At 39.3% G+C, this 21,854-nt stretch overlaps 1 protein-coding gene across 1 annotated transcript in view; it reads left to right on the top strand.

Annotated features, from left to right (window-relative positions):
* The first annotated feature begins 612 nt into the window (after positions 1 to 612).
* Positions 613 to 21,854, top strand: part of cd109 (CD109 molecule) — a 38,702-nt gene continuing 17,460 nt past the window's right edge. The window contains exons 1-21 of the mRNA XM_050058148.1: positions 613 to 711; positions 1,697 to 1,863; positions 1,959 to 1,987; positions 4,385 to 4,621; positions 4,914 to 5,039; positions 5,902 to 5,941; positions 6,044 to 6,125; positions 6,207 to 6,294; positions 6,783 to 6,927; positions 9,368 to 9,477; positions 9,850 to 10,128; positions 11,925 to 12,026; positions 12,738 to 12,800; positions 13,139 to 13,312; positions 13,943 to 14,095; positions 15,203 to 15,292; positions 16,813 to 16,882; positions 16,992 to 17,109; positions 18,218 to 18,335; positions 18,511 to 18,624; positions 20,785 to 21,003. Of these exons, the coding sequence (XP_049914105.1) occupies positions 635 to 711; positions 1,697 to 1,863; positions 1,959 to 1,987; positions 4,385 to 4,621; positions 4,914 to 5,039; positions 5,902 to 5,941; positions 6,044 to 6,125; positions 6,207 to 6,294; positions 6,783 to 6,927; positions 9,368 to 9,477; positions 9,850 to 10,128; positions 11,925 to 12,026; positions 12,738 to 12,800; positions 13,139 to 13,312; positions 13,943 to 14,095; positions 15,203 to 15,292; positions 16,813 to 16,882; positions 16,992 to 17,109; positions 18,218 to 18,335; positions 18,511 to 18,624; positions 20,785 to 21,003 (2,601 nt within the window). The 5' untranslated portion in view covers positions 613 to 634. The remainder of the gene's footprint in view (positions 712 to 1,696; positions 1,864 to 1,958; positions 1,988 to 4,384; positions 4,622 to 4,913; positions 5,040 to 5,901; positions 5,942 to 6,043; positions 6,126 to 6,206; positions 6,295 to 6,782; positions 6,928 to 9,367; positions 9,478 to 9,849; positions 10,129 to 11,924; positions 12,027 to 12,737; positions 12,801 to 13,138; positions 13,313 to 13,942; positions 14,096 to 15,202; positions 15,293 to 16,812; positions 16,883 to 16,991; positions 17,110 to 18,217; positions 18,336 to 18,510; positions 18,625 to 20,784; positions 21,004 to 21,854) is intronic.

Raw genomic sequence — 21,854 nt, 5'->3', positions numbered from 1 at the left:
CACTAGAGCAAAGTCAGGGGATTACTAAGGTCAGTAGGGTTCATCCTCCGGGCAAAATCAAAGTCTGCCCAAAATTTAATGGCAGTCCATTCTGCAGTTGCTGGCATGACTAAATAAAACCGTATCAGTGTCTTTGTTACCCACCCTAAACAGCTAACTGAGTTCATAGGAACTCTCCTCTTTGTTTTTCAGTGAAAAGTCATAGTCACACTGACACTGAGATTTCAAGCCCTTGGGATTTAGAGTCCTGGGAGGCCATCTACTTTTATTAGGCTTGACCTTTTCCAGCTCCATAACGCAGACGGATAATAGTCCTTACATCAACAGTGAGACTGGACTGATGCCCAATAGGGACATAGTCATTATACATCTTTTAATAATATCACGGGTACGTTTTCTCTGTGTGAACAGGGAAAATCTTCTCAGAGTGGAAACACCCAGTCTGAGCTCCTCAATGAAGCCTCCCTGGGGGAATTCAGGTAAACTGACACTGTTTCAGTTCATCAGGTGATACTGTATGAGGAGGTGGAGGAGGAGGAGGAGGAGGTGGGGTCACAGTCTGAAGGTATGAAGGCTGCCCCTGACATCACCTGTTCCCAGCACTGAGTGAAGCCCCGTGGAGAGAGGTTCACTCATGCAAATGGAGCGTCTCCAGGCGTTGGGATTCTTTGGCCTCATCGTTCTCACTGCCGCCCAGACCACCACAAACAGGTAAACACAGACAGGCACAAGTAAAGCCTGGGAGAGTGTTCTGTACAATTTAAGGATTTATGTGAGGGTTCTTTCCTGTCAGAACTCTGGCATTTGTTTATTTAAATCATTACATTAAATAATATCATTTGACAAAATACAGAATTTCTTGTATTTTGTAAAGCCATCTGAGGTAAACTGGGATTTGTGATATTGAGCTGTAAATAAACTGAATTGAATTGAATTTCTCATATTGCTAAACTATAAAAAGTCACAAGTAGCCTAAACACTGATTTTAGTGTTAAACATGAACTAAAAGAGAATGTATATGACACCTTTTGGTGCTCAGGCTCTCAAAACTGGGCACTTACCACACTAAATTTAACCTATCATAACAAGTCTAATGTAATTTTCATGATTAAACATGTATTATTTTATAATTTCTTTTAAAAATCATTAGTATTTCAGAGAGGTTTGGCACAGTTACGCCGCATCTGACATGCACCAGGATCTTTAACATTTAGACTGGACCTTTGTGCATGGAGCCTTTATTGAGGATTTTTGGTTAAGATTGTTAGGATGTGTTTATCATTATCGTCTTTGGGCTCAACATGACTTCTGCGATTTTACTTCGCTTTTTACTGCAGGTTTTCAAACAAAAAGGAGAAAAAAGGGCATTTGTTAGGAAGTATTTGAGTCAAAATAAACTACAGTGTGTGTTCACTGTGTTTTAATAGTTTTTGGACAACAATGGAGCTCTATGGCACAGAGGAAGAAGATATCAGGCTTGATACACACACACTACTTGTTAGTGCTGTACAGGCCCGGGCTGGCCCACGGGAGAACCGGGGAGTTCCCCAGTGGAATTTTTGTCCCAGTCCGGCTCTGGTGCTGTAGAAAAAAATCAGCAAACCAGTCCTTTAACAAGTGTTTTGGTAGTTACAGTAACTCTCATTTTCAGCAAGAATCTCATAGTTGCTTGTTCCTGATTTGTTTGGTTTTTCAGCCCCGGTCCTCGGCCCTCCTACCTGCTGCTGGCCCCCAGAACCCTCCGTCCTGGAGTCCCGACATCAGTGTCTGTCACCATCCTGATCTCCTCTGAGGTCACTGTGTCTGCTCACATCGTTCATGACGACCAGAATGTGGCCTCAGACTATGCTACAGTTGAAGGAGGTAAAACCTATTGTGTTTCATCAGCAAAAGTCTTCTGATTTAAATAACTTTGCAGTACAAGAAAATAACGTAACTGTCAAATTCTGTTTTTTAAGATTCAACCAAGCTGCTGACTTTGCCACCTGTAAGTATGACATGTCTTTATTCTAAGCTTATAGGTTTTCAACCTCTCTAGCAGTGTGGCTTTATGGCATTGTTGGTCAGTCCTCCACTTTGGTCCAGAGTGAAATATCTCAAAAACTATTAGACAGATTGCCATGAAATTTTGTACAGATGTTGATGGTCCCCAGCGGATGAATCCTAATGACTTTGGTGATCCTGTGTCTTTTCATTTACTGCCATTATCAGGTCAAAGTTTTACGTTGTCCAATATTTTAGTTTATGACCAAGTAAACTAATGGCATTCACATCAGTCTCAGCTTTGCTTTTTGTTTACTGCTAATTATTAAATGTTAGCATGCTAACAAGCTACACTAAGATGGTGAGCATGGTGAACCTGCCAAACATCAGTATAGTCATGTACATGTTAGTATGCAGATGTTAGCATTTAACTCAAAGCACCACTGTTTCTATAAACAGCATCACAGAGCTGCTAGCATGCTAATCTCTATAAATAGATACCTGCAAATGTATGAGGAATGTGTAGGTGATGACACAAAGTTTTGGTAGTGGAATCGCTTGCAGGCCAGGTAGTATTTACTAGTCATTTCTGAGCGGGCTTTGATTGCCTGCAGCAAAAGAGGCAGAATGCATTTGCCAAAATGCAATCTCAGCACCCATCAGCTATTGTCTGAGTGCCATTTAGCTTTCTGATAGCTTTTTTTCCTAATTTATCTGCTCTTATATGCAGATATCTGTTTATAGAGATTAGTGGAAATGTTGTCTGTCTCAAGTTGCGAATTTAACTGTAAACAATAACCAGCAAACGGAAGAGGAAGACTGGTGGTGTGTCTCAAATCACATATTTCCGTTAGTACACTTCCATGTAGTATATTATGTGCACTACTCATTGGCGTAGAGCGCAAATTTCGACAGGGTAGTGTTGTCTCAAACCAAACACGGCTGTTGTGCACTCACTGGAAATGATGACCGCAAATTAGCTAGTTAGCAAACTAGCATTAGCATTCGCGGTTAGCAAACTAGCATTAGCATTCGCGTTATCATTCGCGGTACCAAATCATTACAGACTGCTAAATCAACCCAATAAACATACTGCTGGCTTATACCCCACATAAGTATAGTGGTGCTTAGTGCAAAAAACACATGTATTATACAATGCAGTGACGTTCATGGTCGCACAGTCCTCAGCCGCCATTTCCAGTTTGAAAAGTGGTCCGATCCCCTTCTGCTACGTAGCCAAGATGGCGACCATTGAGGGCGAGAAGTGTCCATAGTTCCACACTTCTTGACCGTTTTGAGTGCACCATCCAGGTACTCATAGTGCACTGCATTTTTCCATACTCCTCAGTGTGAACGCATTTATGCACTCAAAATATTAAGTGTAAGTACAGAAGTATGCGATTTGAGACACAGCATAGGTCCTGCTGCACCGGATCTTCCAAAATATTTGCTGTTGCTCCCAGAGGCGTATCATCATCAGACAATAGCCAATAGATTGCTAGCATGGCTGTAGAGTCTCTGTCTTGTTTACAGACACATTTATTTTTTGTCTAGGATCCCTCATATTTAGGTGTACCAAAGATATGTACTGAGGCAGGATATTTAACAGATGAAAACCTGTCTAAAGTAATTTGTAATTGTCTCCAGCAGCTGTTTACTTCACCCTATGATCAGCTCTGTAGAGAATTTGAAGACTTTGCCTTTGGACACTGCTGGTAAATGTCTTCGAGCAGTGGTGAATTTTTTTTTTTTCTTAATGAAACATAAACAAACACTGATTTCCTGTTTTCAAAGCAGAGAGGAGAGGATTTTTCTTGAAGTGTAAACTGATACTTTTGAACAGAAACAGATATGATGAAGTAAAATTCAGACAGATGTTGAGCAGATCCAAAGTTAAAGCCTCTTGGCTTTTATATCAGGTTGGAGCAGCCTCAAAAACAGATTCCTACAAAGGTCAATTTAGGTTTTAGGTTTCTTGGATTTGAATACAATACTTGTCTTTTGGTGTATAGAGAGGCGAAGTCCCTCCCCTTCCAGCGGACCACCAGTTATTGCTGAAAAATATACTTACTTAATAGCAAGAGACAAATAATTTTTTGATCCCATTTGAATTATGCCATGAATATGAATATATTTATAAATTAAATAATTTTGCAAGTGTTTGTTGTACAACTGTTAAAGCATATGACTGAGCATACATAATTAGAGAGCCTACACACCCAAAAGTCATGTAAGGGACATCATTCTCACTGAAGTTATTATGCGCCATGTGTGTTTTGTATCAGGATGTACTTGAATGAGCAATGGGTCTTGCTTGTTTTTTTGTTTCCCCATAAAAGACATCAGGTAAGGTAATGTTACATTTGTGCCAAGGTAACCCCTTAATTTTGAACCCCTGCAGATCCATGAGAGCAAAACCAGCTACCGGTACCCATACGTCCTGGAGGTCAAAGGTCACATAGGTAGTGTCCAGGTTTTCTCCAACTCAACAAGGCTGCACTTCGACCCCAAAGGCTTCTCCACCTTCATTCAGACAGACAAACTGAACTACCTGCCTGGGCAGCAGGTGAAGATCAGAGTGGTGTCCATTCACCCTGACGGGAAACCCTTTGAGAGCCTTGTGGACATTATCATCAGAGTGAGTGTGACCTCAATATACAGTATACATTATTGAACTCTCCAAATACACAGTGTAGATATACTGCTTCTTTAAATTGCAGCATATAAATAATCAAACATCTTGATTATGTTTATGATTTTGTTGCTTTATTGATACATTCTCACAAAACTTCTTCCTAATCAACATGACCATACATATGCTGATTTTTTTTTTTTTTTTTTTTAATTTGTGTTGGTTGCTTGGCTTTAGCTCTGTCCATCATTATATAGCATAATTTAATTTCTCTCCTTCCATGTTGTACATGATCCAGGACCCGAGGGGAAACCTGCTTAGACAGTGGCTGTCTTTGGACAGCATCCTTGGGGTTGTGTCCACAGAGTTTCACCTGTCCGAAAACCCGCCCCTGGGTAAATGGACCATCGTCTCAACAGTTGGTGTAAGTCTGCTACACTCCACCTAGTCCACTAAGTGTACCTTAAAAGTCACTGAACGATCCTGTAAGATGGCAAACAACAACATGTATTTCTGTGACTGCACTGTGAGACACTGCACAAGCAAAAGAGGGCCCAAAAGCAGTTTTTCCCATAGACTAAAATTGTGAAAGAGATGTCTGTACATTTTTTTTTTCCATCGTCACAACCCATGCTTAATGATTCCTTTCACTGTCAGGATTTGATTCATTCAGTCCAATAACAAATTGCAAGATTAAATCATTTTATACACAATCAAGTTAGCGGAGCGCTAAACCAGAAGTTAGCCGGCTTGGCTGGCGGAAGTCTCTAGTGCGCCTGCTCAAATGGGCCCTTAGATGAAGAAAATTCAGGTAATTTTATACTTGGGAAGTTGATTTTGTTTGGCTTCATGCGCCACTGAGGAACTTTCATAGGAAACAAAAAACAAGAGGCTGTAGGCCAACACAGAAAGTCTTGTGAGTTAATGTAATAAGTGGTCTATGCATCCAGCTCAGTCTCCAGCGGTGTATCCAGCTCTATTTATACATCCCTGAGTGTACACTGTTAGCTGCTAGCTGCCCGCTCAGTCATCTCCGTGTTGAGAACCCTGTGCAGTCAGCATGAATCAGACTCTGAATCATAGATAGGCTTTGATCATGTATAGAGCTCCTTCAACAAGAATCTCTACATTAATCTATCTCATCTCTACAGATGAGATAGATTAATAAAAGAAAGACACATTTATTTTTCTTTCCACTAATGGGATAAAAATGTAAAGTCTGTCCTGCTGGTTGCACCAGAGCAAATGTCATGTTGTTACCTAACTCAAAAGTGTTTGCTTTACAGAGTGTTTCAAGTGAGAAGTGTTTCAACGTGGCTCATTATGGTACGTACAGTTTCTCTTGACCTATAGCGTTTTTGCAAAACACATTTTGATATTATATTTTGTCAGCCATGAAACCCATTATCATTGTGTGTTTTGTTGCAGTGCTGCCAAAGTTTGAAGTTGTGATAGAAGCTCCGGATGTCATTTATCATGAGGACACTCTGTGGGGCTCCATTACAGCAAAGTGAGAACCTTTTTTTGTGTAACATAGGCCTATATAACGTTGTTTCATTACTCATATTTACGTTTGTGTTTTCATCCTCAGGTACACGTACGGCAAGCCTGTTCATGGACATGTGAATATAACATTCCTCCTTAACTCTCATGAAGAGGCTTATGATGACGATAGAGAGGTGTGTCATTTTATCTAAAGCTCCTATATGTGATTTGAAAGCATACTGTGAAAAATGAAAAGTCACAGCTTCCTTATGTAATGACAACTGCATTTATATTGTGTTAAATGTGTGGTATAATTATCATAATACCTGCCCTACTACCTGTGTAAATGTTACTTAAGGTTTTTGTCCAAATTTGTAGTGCATCCAGTGCTAAGAAAAAGGGTAGATCATTTAAGTAATTTATTAAGTTAAAGAACAAACCTTTGCTGGTTATTTGAGGAATGACTAGTTTGTTTTGTTAAAATACTTTGGAAGTTCTTGGGATTGTCAGACAGTAAGAATTTAGAAGACATCCCCTTGACACCTGGTAAATTGAAATGGACATTTATCATTATTATTGGCTTTTTGTTTGCTAATCAAGAAACTAACAAATACTGTATAATCAATAGATTAACTGAAAACAAGTGAATATCCTTCATGACATCACCATTGCTTTAATTTAGATTGATGGCACCACAGACTTCATGTTTGATATTCCTGACAATGACTATCACCCAATGCACAAAAGGGCTCTAGAGATGGCCTATGACGAATACATGGATGAACAGTGTCTAATTATTGTGGCTCATGTGACTGAATACCTCACAGGTAAGTAGTTTTTACCTCTTGGCTACACTTATTCATGAGACTTATATTGATAAGTGACGGTGGTCATGTCCTCTTGTGTTGTTTCTGGGAATTTATGGAGAGTTTACATTCTACAAAGTGAATATTTTACAGGTTGCTTCCAGTATATTTTAGCTTAAATGTATTTAAATTGTACTACTCTTACTTCAGTAGATTAACTCCTAGGTCTAACTGTAAATCCATGCAAATTTAAACTTGTGACAAGTGAATTTTGAAGCGTGAATCTGAGAACCATTGACTGATAGCAAGCCATCTTTACAATGCTTACCTTTGAGGAAATGAGTCCAGAGTGGAAGACAAAGCTTATTAGTTGTGTAACAAACTGCTCCCCAGATTACTGGTTTACACAAAGTTGTGAGACAGGAGTCGAGGGTACAATAATAATGTCTTATTGTCGTGTTAGCAACCAAGCTAGCTAGCTTGTTAACTGATGCTAACTGACAGTTTGCAAGGTAATTAGCCTCAAAGTAAATTAATGTACAATAGACTAATAGCTACCTGTTAGAAATTTGATAGCCCAGCTGCGGGCCCCCCTAAGGTGATTATTATCATATGTAAAATAACAGCTGTATTTGTTGTTGTTTCAGTGGTTTACTCATACAATTATCATTTGAAAGCTATGCTCCTTGCGGTTCCATTAATGCTAACCATTTCAAGATACATCCACCACAGCAGGTTCAATAAATACTTCTGTCAGACAAAAAACAAATCGTTATTACTCCCCTGAAACATCAATATTATCCAGACAGAAAAGCTGCTTACACATTCCCAGGGTTCCAGTCAATCTAAATTCAGTGAAATATGTAGTCCAAATACATTATCACATCAGATATCAACAAACTACTGTTGCATCATATCAAACATTTATATTTTTCCACATATTATCCATAATTTCTGCCATTCTGAATGTAAACAACCAACTGCCTGCCTCAAAATGGCAGCGTACTCCTGACCTTTCCATAGACACCTCACTCCAGCCAATAGGAGCTTCCAGTGCTGTTGTTGGGGCCCAGCAAGTGCCTGTGTTGCGAGAACTTGCGTTCCTAACATTTTCAGAGATCTAGCCAATCAAAGAGCCAGCGATTTGCCTGATGGCTTATGGGTCTTGTAGTCAATGGCACTCCGGCGCTCCAAAGGAGGTTTGAACTCCTTACATGAAAATTACAGAAATTGCTCCTCTGTTGTCTTAAGGGAACACAAAACTTTGTTCTTATCAATTTAGGTTTTCTAGAAGTGTTTTTAAATACAGTAAGCTCCTAAATCCATATTTTTGTCTGTGTTGATTTGTTTTTCACTTATAATCTCACATTCAGTACATTGTTTTACCCTCTTTTTTTGAAAAGTGCCTCAATAAAACTTGAGAAAAACACATGTAAAATGTTTCTTTTCTGTGATATTGTATCTACTTTGAAGTTGGACAAGGTGAGGCTTCATGCTATGGTCCTATTATGTCCTATTCTAGTTAATACCTCCCAGTTTTAGTCATCTGCAGCATCTGGTTTTCCAAGAAAATATTTAGGTGAAAATACAATTAAAAAAAACATAAAACTTTTATTTCAGATTGTTGAAACTCAGTGACAGAAGAACTTAAAGTAATTCTGACTGTTTGGGAAAAAACTGAAGTGTTACCTTTCAAATGAGACCTTACATGTACTAAAATGGAACAAGAACAGCTTTAAGTTTACTTTGGGTATGCCTTGGATAGGCGTTTTAGTAGCCTGGTTCCAGACCATAGACCCCGCCCACTCAACTGAGTAGGCTTGCATCTCTGGTCTGGCATACTGCAGTGAATTTGCGATTTATCTCGTCCAAGCGATGGACGGACCAATGAACGCCGGGGGTGGGGGCAGGTCTAGTGATTAGCCAATTAGCGCCATGCTGATGTCAAGCTGTACGCCGGTGGGTAACTGGTGAGGATAGCAACAATGGCGACCGCTACAGATCCTACAGACCACATTAACGATGCTATTGAGGTATTTCGCCACTACTCGCGTTAATGGTGGACCAAATTAAGGAAGCTGCTAAACTGGATTTAACGGCGATGCAGCTGGGTGTGCATGACGACGGAGACATTTTAAACGGGCAATGCTCGCTTGTTTTCGGCACCCCCGATGCATGGATACTAATGACGTCAGATTCTGGGTGAGTTGTTGATCTCTACTGATTGGTTAGGGAAAAATCAAATTCCCTCCCCCTTGTAAATCGCCTTCAATGGAGGCAATGTCAGACTGAAGGTTCTGGGAGCTTCAGTCTGACACTCAGGCTAGCGTTTTAGGTGAATTTAGATGAATTTTACAGGATGCTAAAGAGGTTTTAATTAAATGAAGCATTAATGAGTTGCTGTATACTGCAGTGGAATTTGTTTATTAACCAGATATAAGTGATGCTTCTCATGTTTCAGGTCTCACATATAACAGTACGGCAAAGGTGTATTTGGAAAAGTACAGATATAAAATTTCCTTTGATGGCTACTCCCAAATATTAAAGCCCTCTATGAACTTCAGTGCTTGGGTAAGGAAAGCAATGTTTTTTTATAAGTTTGAATATAATTTGTAATTTTTTTAAGGATAAATTACTTTGCTGTGCTGATGAATGTGCACCCTCTTCTATAAAATCAAACATACATTTCTTACAATTATAAAAACTGGTATTTTTACGTAAAGTGCTATAATGTGCAACACTTTCAACAGTTCTCATTAAAAAGTACAAAGTATTGTACAGTACAGTATTAGTTTCACATTCAGAATCATTTTACTCATTTTACTGCTATCCACAGACAGTGGCCTCATATTGCACATTCACTGCCGCACGCAATTGATTTTACATTGCTCTATTTCTTTATATAAGAGAAGCATACTGTAAATACTTTTCTTGGTTTTGTAGTTGAAAATATCTACATACAACGATCAGCCGCTGTCACTTGAGGATCAGCAAAAGACTGTTACAGTGTCAGTGATGCAGCAAAAGCAAAGGCCACTGATTTGGGAAACTTACAAGAAAGAAGAAATGGTGCTTCAATCAAACATGTCTGGCCCTTCAGGGACGGTGCGTCCCCATCAAGAGGAGATGCAGTCTAAAGAAATGGAGTTTCCTGTACCTGCAGATGGAATTATACCCCTCAACATCAAGGTCATGGATGAAACGGAAGTACTCACAATTGATGTAAGATGATCTTTTTATCAACCTCAATCTTTCTGTTAACCTGACTGAATAGTCAAGTCGATGCAATGAGTGTAAAATGACAAAGACACAGAAAGGATAAAATAATTTTCAGTGTGATTTTGACAGACACTGCTAAGTGTGCAATACCAAAACAGAAACAGAGAAATATCTCACAGCTGGAAAAAAGTGAGAGAATTTTGGATTTTAGTGCAGCAGATGAAATTGCTTAAATAACCAGAGTTTTTCATCAGGGCACAGCTGAAAATTCGAAAATGTGAAAGGTAAACATACAATTCAACTTAAATGAAAAAAAAAATCCCTTTCAGTCAGTACGCTCGATACACCTGTCAAGGCCATGAGACTGTTGTAGACAAGGGAAGACCTGTCTTCCCCTAGGGCTAAAAAAGACCCAGCAAAGTCTCTCAATCTTTTTGCACTTACCTTGCTTAAACTGACTACAGCAGAACCCTCGCTAGTGATTTAAGTGTAACTCAGGTACTCAGTTTAGCTAAGGGATATCTGTTTAGCTGGGAAACAAATTATTTAAACTATTTCAATACCAGTTTAGCATTAGCTACCCAACTACTTGCTTGTTTAGCATGCTAACTTGCGAAGTGTAATGGCCCCAGAGAATTAAAATAGAAGCTCTCCCAGCAGGTCTAGCAAAGCTAGTAGAACCCAATATTGTCCATGCCAATGTATTGTACCTCATTTACCTCCCTCAGGAAACACTGATAATATTTGTAACCTCTAATTTACAATTGGAAGTAAATAAATTGTGTTCATACCACATGGCATAGTTATTTTAGTTAAACTATGGTAAACAATTTTTAATGGGGAGTTGTCTGTACATTTTCTGTATTATTTCTTATAAAAAAAACAGCAGAGTACATTAATATCTTGTGCAATACTCCACCATTAACACTGCAACATACAGACTACTTAACTACTAATATTTAGTGTGAAATTTGAACATAGTGGTCGTTTTTATGACGGTATTAATTGAAATATAAAGTGGCGTATCATCTGCAAAGAAGGGAAACAAAAAGCCATGTTAAAAGATTTCCGGCACCATCTTCTGATTGACTGGGATAAGCTTTATGATATCAACTGATTTCCAATCCTCTGCTTATTGTAACCCATTTTAAAGTCAACTAAATGTGCTTCACACATCTGCAAGTTCTCTGTGGAGTTTTTAAACTCTACTAGCACTATGGAGCATTTTATGTATGAACTGGTCCCATTTTTGATTATCACATGCAGGGATTCACATTCACATGCATACCCAAATAACATGATACACATCCCTGTCAATGGTATGGTATGGATCTAGAGATGCCGATAACATGTCAAGATCTTCAGCAATGTGCCAATAATGGCAATGAATAATAGGATTGCCAGCTAGTAAATACAGGGTTTGAAATACTTGAAAAATTGGCTTAGCAAATATTTTATGAACAAGGAAATGCATTTAATCACATTTTTAAACCTCAAGTATACACACCATGAGTTTTGGTGAGTAACTGCTAAATTTGAACAATGTTTATTTAAAAGAAAGGGACATCACAGGGGCGCCTTTAAGCTGGAAAATAAAACTGTTGGATCAGACACAGCAGCACCAGGTACTCAGTATTGCAGGACTCATAATTAGGATGCTCCAATGGATATTGTAATTGTGTTAGAACATTATGGTACCTTTGAAGCTGGAAGAGAAAAAGATGTTTTATACAAAGATGTACTTACCATGTCCACAAAAATGCCTCTTCACATATTTATCTTCTGTTGTTTATTTTCAGGCTTATTTTGAGGACAGCCATGGAACTCTACAACTATACAGAAGCTACACATCCCCCAGTCACTCCTACCTGCAGATCCAAAAACCTTCCACACCTGCAGAGGTAAATTTGAAGAATACAGTACAGTATAGCTTCATCTGTGATACATGGTTTTATCTGGTGGTAGGGCTGCACCAATCAGTTTTTTTTTTTCACTGATTAATCTAATGATTACTTTATCAATTAGTCGTCATAACAAAGCGCTCTGGGATGGTTTTGCTTCAAGTTTATGTGCATAGCAGTTGTACTCCTGTGAGAGGTCATTTTCAATTTTGGGGCTAGATTTTGTAGCTGCTACTTGTTCTCCAGAGGAATCCATGCTTTATCTGGGCACAGCTCACCTGGGCCACACTGCCTCAGTGTGTTTGACAATGCAGTGGCTTGTTGTGCTCCATATGAGTTAGTACCAGCTTTTAATTGTGTAAATACAGAAGTTAGAACAGCAGCCAGCGCAGTGGCGTAGCAGCAGTGCTGTCTGTATAAACACTGCACATGCGCAAGCAGCATCAGTTCAGCAAGGTAGCCGTCACACACTGCTCACGCAGGCAGTGTGGCCTGGATGTTACTTAATTGCAACGCACCATTGCATGTTTTGTAAATCAATGTATTTCCAGAATCAGTGATGTTGATAACATTGATGAATCGCCCCAGCCCTATCTGTTAGTATTGTGGAAATACTGTTGGTCAACAGTGGTAAAAATGGGATGTGTATTTACTTCAATGATGTACTTAAAGTCATTCAACATGTCATGTCAAAATCTCCTCTTCCTTTAGACTGGTTCACCCCTACTGTTGCATGTTGAAAGGAATTTTGAAATGGCAGAGATTCACTACATAGTAAGTATGATATTATGACACTGAAAGAAGGTGCTTCATTGAATTCATATATTGCATTTAATTAATTTACGCTTTATTCAATCTTCTGAGACTTTATTTAGAGTGACTTACATTAAGTGCAACTGTACAATAAACTTGAATTTTTCACATTATCTAGACTAGATTTGTATGATGTTTCCCTGATGCCATATTCTGACATCTTTTATTTTGTTTATTCTTCATTTTTAATTTTTGTGTTTTTACACCGTCTGTTTTACATCTTGTGCAGCACTTTGTGAAAGTACTTTTTAGCAGAACTGAATTAAGAATTAAGGACATGTCTGTTTTTCTGTGTAAAGGTAAAGTCCAGAGGTCAGGTGGTTTCTGCTGGGAAAGGCTCTGGTGTTCTAACTCTGGTCCCAGAAATCTCCTGGGCTCCTCTGGCCTGCATTATCGTCTACTGTGTGCATCCCAGTGGAGAGATTGTCAGTGACATAATGCACCTACCCATCAGCCAAATTTTACAAAACCAGGTGATTTATTCTCTCATTTGTTTTCAATTTTCGTTCAATTAAGAAAAGGCAAAATTGTAATTTAGTTGTGAGTATCGTGAGTATGATATGTTATAAAGGTGGTAAAACCAGTGAACAGGAAAGTAGAGTTCAAGTTAGCAAATGCTAACTAGCCTGACAGTAGTAATCTAGTTGAAGAAGAAGAAAAAAAAAAAAAAAAAAAAGTAATCTAGTTGATTTGCCTAAACTGTAAGCCATTCACAAGCTTGTGAAATGTTTGGAAAAAGGTTAATTTGGAGGTTAAGTTTGACTTTTCTCCTCAATCAGGGTAGTCCCCGCGACAGAGCAGGACTAAATTACTAACTGTCACAAAGTCAGAAAAAATCTCATCATCTAGCGAAATTGATCACAAATGCCATCAGAATCTGTCTGTTGTTGGCTAGAAATTTTATTTAAAGGTAGTATTCATGGATGAGGTCCCTAGTTCAGATGTTAATTGAGATAAAAAAAAATTGTGTGGTTGTGCATTTTCATGACTGTCTAGACTTAGTTGTTTCACCACAGATTTGCCAGATGTAATGTCTGCCGGTGTACAGTGGTCTAAAATGGTGTACGATTCTGTGTGATGTAATGATGATATATGACTGGCAGGTGTCTCTTAGGTGGAGCGACACTAAGATGATGCCAGGTGGTGAGGTCACACTGAGGATCACGGTGGAAGAGCCCGCCTCTCTGGTCGGGATCCTGGTGGTCGACAAAGCGACAAAGTGGAAGGGATCATACAATGACATCACCAAGGAGATGGTGAGAACAAGTTGCTGCTTGTGCCTTGTTTATATCTCGAGTTTTACTGTTTTATCGTATTCTGACTCAAAAAAACAACCAGTATACATGCCTGTAGTCAAATGAATATACAGTTACCTTAAATTCAGTACTAAGGTGTCATATCAAGGCTCTGGATTGGGCTGCACCAGCTATCCGTCAAGTCTTAGTAACTACTAGTAAATTATTGACTTATTGATTCTGAAGATTGGAAACCGTTCTAATACTCATTTTCTGCACCTTCTCACTCTCTTATTGTCATTGTTTACTACAGTCATTGTGCTGTTCTCTGATACTAACAAAAAAAGGAAAAGTTATCGTCATTTTATAGCCTTGTTAAACGGTATTTATCTTTTAATAAATGTACACTCTTGAAAATGACATTGAATATGAATCTTTTTCAAGATATTGCATCAAAGTTAGAAATTACAGTATTGTGACAAAAGTAACTACAAGCGTCTTTCAAAAAAGTGATTTCATTGGTTAGACCTTTGAAACTTTGGAAATGTCTTAGCCAGTAACGACTTCAGTAATGTATACAACGGTTGCTAAGGCTGGGCCCATCATTATAAACCCAATGCTAAATATATATTACATCATCCAAAACCACAAGGCCATTTTTTAATTTTCAAAACCCTATATAACCCTATAAAAAATATGTGAAGCAGTTTGTTGTGGCTTCAGTCTGACCCTCGGTCAAGGGGATAAATCTTGCAGCTTGCAGTCACGTGTTTCTTGTTTTGTGACGACAGTTGATTGCCATATAACCTGCTTTGTTCTTTACAAGTCCTTCCAGTAATCTGTGAATGCAAGAAGCTTCCATAACACCCCAGGTCCTCTCTGGTTTAATACTTTTCCAACAGTTTTTCAGCTATATGGCTGCCTGTATTTTTCCTATGAAACTCAGTCTGCCACCCCCCTGCCCCAGTATCAGTTTAACATGAACTGAGACACCATGAACTGTTTTTATGGCAGCTCCGTCAAACAGGTTTTAAACAATAAGTGCTCTTTTTGTGTGTGGGTCTGTTTTGTTACTCTTTGTGGGCTGCAACAGTAGCAGCTCTTAGGATGTCGGTGTTGCTTTCACAGGTGCTGAAGGAGCTGAAGGAGTACAGCGTTTCCAAAGCTGACGCCTACTCTGACATGATGACAATGGGAGATCCATACTCCATCTTCAAGGTTAGCCTCCCCAGAGACACATGACATCTGTTTGTTCTATCAGTATTATATTTACGCCCTGTTTTATTCAGGAAGTACAGTATCCAGTTGTGCTTGATCATGCCTCTGTCTCACTTATTGTGCTTTATTCCTTTTTTTTGTTTTTTTGTTTTGTTATTGTTAATCATGTTCACTTGAAGTTAGCAGTGTATAAATTATCTAATTAACAATTATAACAAAAATAACAAAAATTCTCATCTGACACCACTGTGGTTCACATTTAGTTAGGTTAAGGCACATAACCTGCTTACAGTTAGGGAAAGATGTGTTTATGCTTGGAAAAAAAGTGACATTGATATGATAAGAATCATAAGTCCTGCATCCACTGAATAGGGCTTTGTCATTTGTAAGTAAAGATATGTCATTTTGGGCATTAAGTGTTAATAGACATTATGTTTCCACCTCAGTTAACTACATAGCTCTGTGTCTGCCATCCCTTCAACTAGTCTGCCAACAATGGTTTTAAAGCTACCTCAGTATAGGCATTTTTAGACCAAACTGTTCTGGGGAGCTCCCCCAAGAACTACATACCTTCAAGGGCTTTTTGTCCATTTGCATTCGCACCACTGATGGGGATTCTGAAGTGACGTACTGTAAGCTGACTGGTGGTGGTATCACAACATCACTTTAGCTTTGACAAGTCAAAATCACGTTGTATTTCCACTGCGGCATATAAGTTCAGTTAAAGTCTGAACTTCACTGTCGGTCAATCTGTGCATGTTTTCTACCAAGTTTTGTGCTGTCACAAGCTTTTGTTTGTGTATTGTGTTGTCTGTTGTCTGCATGGTTAACATGTTTTTTTTAAATGCTGGATGCCACTGTTGCATGGGCTATGTTTGACCAATCACTATGTCACCCATGGTTCCCCTTGTGCTGGTAGAGTACCTACCCTGAAATATCCACCCATCCATCTATTTTCAACCACATATCTGAGGTCGCCGGGGCACCAAGCTGAGCCAAGTACTCCAGAAGCCGCTCTCCCAAGCAATGCTTTCCAGCTCCTCCTAGGGGAGGGGTTCCCAGGCCAGGCGAGATATATAATCCCTCTAGTCTGCCCCCAGTTGGACGTGCCCGAACCACCTCAACTGGCTCTCCAGATGTCTGAGCACCTTTCCTTTTCTCTAAGGCTGAGCCCAGCCACCATTAGGAGGAGACTCATTTCATTCATACTCTGAAATAGGAGCTAAAAATGTCAGTCGAAATGACCCTCTCTGAACTCTGATTATTCCTAGTTCTTGCAGTGTGGACACAACAAAAGGGGTTCTTAGGACTATGAAAAAAATTCCTCCAGTCCGAAAATGCCTTATGGTCCTTCTAAGACTAGGAACAAATGTTATTGACAAATGCACTCATCTCTATTGTGTTTACATAGATGCAGAATTCCTAAAAACTGTCAGGCCGTTAAGTGCAGCAGTTTTTAATATAGTTATATATTTTTCCATTTCTAGCCAACTGTGAAGTAAAATTTGTTTTTTATGCAGACATGTGATCTTGTGGCGCTGACTGATGCCAGTTTAAACATGATGAGTCATCCTCTGAAGCCTGTGCTTGGTAAGTTTTACTAAATCAATGTTAATCAAATGCTTGCTTTTTCAAAGTCAGTGTTTCGACTATTGTGACATTTTGACACTTATACAACTGGCACTTATCATCTAACCAGAGGAGGTTGGAATAGCTTTCTTATCCCAGTCAGACAGTTCACACATGGAGCAACAACAGGAGCCACGAAAACGCTGGAACTTTCCAGAGACCTGGATATGGATGGACATCAACACAGGGTAAGGCCACAAAAGACATACAATTGTAGAAAACAAAAAAAATGGTGACTTTTCTGTTTCTCTTTAGTTTTAGGTGAGGTTGAAACACCACTTTTTGATTACTTTGCTTTAAAAGTTAAATACTATAAAGGAATTACCTTTTACTGTTTGAAATCACATACTTAAACTTGGCCCCTCCTCCCAACACTGCTTGTGCATACACTGCTTGACAAAGTTACCTCTGTAGGAATGTTATTTGTTGTAATGGAAAAGCCGATACTTTAGCAAGCTAAATAAGCTGATCTTTCACCTACATATAAGACAGAAGAAGGAGCAGAATCCATCACTCTTCAACCTTATCCTCTTCTTTAGTGCTCACTAGCACACACTTTTCATGGGTCATATGTGACAGTTGAGGGGGATTAGTTTTGTATGAGTCTATATATTGTTTTTCAGGAAAATCCTGCATAGTATACCGTTAACAATGAAACAAGGCTTCAGATTTGGGTAAAGAGGAAACCACTTGGGTCAAGCTGAGGTGGGACAAAGAAGACAAACAATCAAACAATCAAGCAATCAAGTAGCTAAACCTATCCTTCTTTAAGTCAGTATGTTTTTACTTTATTTACACTAGGTGAGTAAGTGACTGCAAACTACATCTGTATGCAGATGATACCACTTTTTATTGTTTTATAGCTCAACAAGCAAACAATGAGGTCACAAAAACATAAACTCAGTATTATTTATTATTATTGTTAAATCTATTAAAACATCTACAGTAATTTTTACAACTGGCACTATACAGTAAAGTGAGAAAATTGGAGATATTACATATCAATGGACCCAAATGGTAAATTGTTACTACATACTACGATGAAATTAAAGCTAATTATTTTAAATAAAGCCATACAGCATGCAGCAAATCTCATGACACACTTCGCCAGTTGCATTTAACTGTTTTGGGGGCAATAAACAAATGACAAAAGCAGCACTTTTTCTTGGTCACCATTTTGATGTTGTAAGCACAACATGTATTATTTAATTTAAAGTGCACTGCAGACATAACTGACATTTCATATGAGGTCTATATAGTAGTTTTTAAATCGCATTGTCTTGCCTTTTTTCACAGAAATTCAGACACAACAGAAATAACTCTCACTGTGCCAGACAGCATCACAACCTGGACGGCCACTGCCTTTGTCATGTCAGAGAATCTGGGCCTGGGCATCATAGAGGAGCCTGCAGAAGTAATTGTTGTTTCAATATTATTTTAGTCTTCTCTCCTTTGATTTAAAGAAAATGCAGGAATTATACTGGTATTTGTACTGTTTTTATCTGTTAGTATAAGCTTCGTATATTGTCCTGTTAATGGTATTGACACCTGATAAGACAGTATAAATTTTCCATGTGATGTCCCTGCAGCTCACAGCCTTCCAGGATTTCTTCCTGTCCTTGAATCTGCCTCCTTACATCATCCGTGGAGAGGAGCTGCTGCTGGAGGTCATTCTGTTCAACTACCTCTCAGAGGACCTAGAGGTCAGTCTGCTGCTCCTCACACAGCTGGGCTAGATTGCAGAAGATGGTCTCCAAAAAGCTTAATTTTCACACAGGATTTAATGTTGTAAATGGCAAATGATTAAGACTGGATCAATCAGGAGTCAGTGTGTCTCTTTGTTTTGACCATTTACGATTAGCGGTCCACAACACCTCCACCTGCACAGAGCCAGATAGTGTTTGGAAAAGTAGTAAAAAGTGACACCGCATGTAAAATCTACCTTCTGGTATTGCACTCCTCAAGCAGACTTGAAAGATGAGTTTGTGGGCTTGATGAGCTTCATATGTAAAGCCCAGCACAGACTAAAGATTCCAATAAGATCACCTGCGACTCAGCTTGTCAAATCACCAGCAGCTAGTTTTAGAATGTACGGTATGTCAGCTGTTTCAACAGCCAGTCAGCTTGTAGCAAACTCCACTGACCAAGTCAAAACAACAAAACAGCCCTACATCGGGGAGTGGTCGCTGCTGCTGCTCACTGTATGTGCGCATGTCACACACACCTACTCATTGACTGATTAATTGGCCCTTAAATTATTGTGACGCATTTATTATGACTACAGTCCATCTGAAGCTTTTGTTTATTATGTTTCTGTGGTTTCTTCACCACTACAAATGCAACTGTAGCAAGTATCTCACTATATCTCTGTCCTCCTCACTCTTACTTCAAGAATCTACAAATTATATTCAGCTACAAGAAAAGCCATAATCAGAACAAAAGTATAGAGCGTCACTATGGAGTTGATATACTGTCTTTTGTAGTCACACTGGTGCAAACTGGCAGGTTTTCGGAACATTGCAGACAGGCGCATTGCAAGTGTCTTGTCGTGAATCTTTGGTCTGAACTGGGCTCAATGAATTGTTTTTTCCCCTCAGTTTGTTATGGTGGATGGTTCTAAATATACTTCTGTGATCCTCAGCTGCTGTTGCTATGAAGAGAAAAAGACAATCAGAGATACAAATCAGAGCTTCAACAATATCAGAGTGCTTTGTTGCTGTCGTTGGGAAAAAAACATTCCAGTTGTCAATGAAAATGTTGTTATTGTACATTTATGCAAAACATGAATATGATACATTAGAATGTTTATAGAAATCATACCAGCATTCTTAAAGTGACGTCTTACATGGGCTGACTTTCTCATAGGGTGGATGGGATGGTTGATGGCGTGTCATCTAGGTAGGACGCCTGCTAAGCTGCAGACCACCGCAAACCACTATTCCAGACTAACAAACAACCAAACACATCATTATTTATTGAGTCATTGCTGTTTTTCCAATGTCAGCCCTCAAACATAGGTGTTTTTTTGGCGACATGTTGTTGTGTTTTCAGCAGGGATAATGGAACAATAAGTAGTTGTTTTTTAACAAGACATCACAGGTTTTCCAGCTGGGATTGTGCCCCCCCAAAAATGGGTTTATGGGTTTTTTAATTTGAGCCAAAACATGATCTTTTCGTAACCATAACCAAGTAGTTTTAGTGCCTAGACCTAACCATGTTAACCATAAAACCGCTAAATGTTAAGTTTCAACATAGCTTCTACATAATAGCCTGTAAATGGAATGTTGTTTTCAGAGATGTACAATGCCAACATTTTTTCTGGCAACTGGGTGGACAAAACACAGCTGTAGTTACTGTGTTAATTGAGTTTTCATTAAAAAAAAAAAGGTATTTTTGAATGCAGCTGTCTGTCTTCTGGACTAATCAGTCAACCATGAGGGTTTCAAGTCCATTAAGCTTCAAAGTGCGTCAGCTGTCAGTCACCTAACATTGTATATGTAGACAATAAACAGGACCTTTGCTTCCAGGATGCCTTAAATAACTCCCACGTTGCAACTGTATAGTGACAGATGTCATGGTGGCAAAAAAGTATCAAAACATCCATAAACTTATCAAATTACAGCTTAAGCTCTGACAATGACAATAAAGATGTCCCGCAGGTATTCTTTAATCTTTAAATCCACCAACACATAAAAGCTGTATAAAAAAAGGGCTCACTGACTCCCGAGAGAGCTAGAATTAGTTTTTTAATTTGATATTTGGTTACAACAACAGGCTTCTTTTTTCCCTCCCACACTTTTTGTACTGTCAGACCTCTATTTAATGTGATCTGGGTGGATTGTTCTTCTGTTCTTTGTTTTCAGGTCATGGTCATTGTTGCAGAGAGCGACACCTTTGAGTTTGTCTTCCCTGACAGTGAGGAGCTCTCCACGCCCAGTGTTCGTTATACGTCTGTGGGGAGTCAGGCTGGAGCGTCTGTCCTTGTTCCCATCAGGCCACGAGTCCTTGGAGAGATCCCCATCTCTGTGAAAGCCATGTCGACTGTGGCGTCTGACTATGTCAGCACGACAGTGCTTGTCAAGGTACTGTGAGAAAACCACAAAGGGAAAGTCAGAACCAGGGAGGTTTAAATGTAGCTGCAATGAAGGGGTTCAAAAATTGGAGGACTGAGAGCAATTTAGGAACATTTGATGGTTAATACAGTAAATTTTACAGTAAAGATTTGTTACAGCTTTCCAAAACATTGTCTTATTGACATGTAATTTACTTTAACAGCGTTTATAAGCAGCAAATAAACATTTCCTAAATGGGTTATTATAAACTACACGATCAGTTAGAACATTAAAACCACTGTCTGGTAAAGTGAAATGATCAATCTTATCATTGATCAATTTGATACAATGCAATGTTCTGCTGGGAAACCTTTGGTCCTGACACCCTCCACCCACCCAAACAGCACTGTAGACCAAGCACACCCCTATGGCAACAGAAAATCCCTGATGGAAGTAGCCCCCCAGCAAGACAATGCACCATGCCACACCATAAAAATTGCTCAAGAGGAATGTGACAAAGAGCCTCTAACTTCCCCAGATTCCAATCTGATCAAGCTTCCATGGGATGTGCTGGTACCCCACCTCACAACCCACAGGACTTACCGCCAATGCCCTGGAGTTAGACACCACAGGACACATGCAGAGGTCCTGTGTTGATGCCCTGACAGGTCAGAGCCAAGTCTGATCAAGGAGGCCCCACTGTGGATCAGGCCCCACAAATGTTTAATAAGGTTGGTATCTGGTGAATCTGGAGGATAGGTCGATGCCTTGAGCTCCTTTTCATGTTCCTTGGACCATTCCAGAGCAGTTTTGTGGTGGGGCATGGTGCATTGTCCTGCTGAGGGGGAGGGGCACTGCCATCAGGGAGTGCTGTTGCCAAG

The sequence above is a fragment of the Epinephelus moara genome, chromosome 12, assembly GCF_006386435.1.
Source record: "Epinephelus moara isolate mb chromosome 12, YSFRI_EMoa_1.0, whole genome shotgun sequence".
In the NCBI taxonomy this organism is placed as follows: domain Eukaryota; kingdom Metazoa; phylum Chordata; class Actinopteri; order Perciformes; family Serranidae; genus Epinephelus; species Epinephelus moara.
This window is presented reverse-complemented; position numbering and strand designations above follow the sequence as displayed.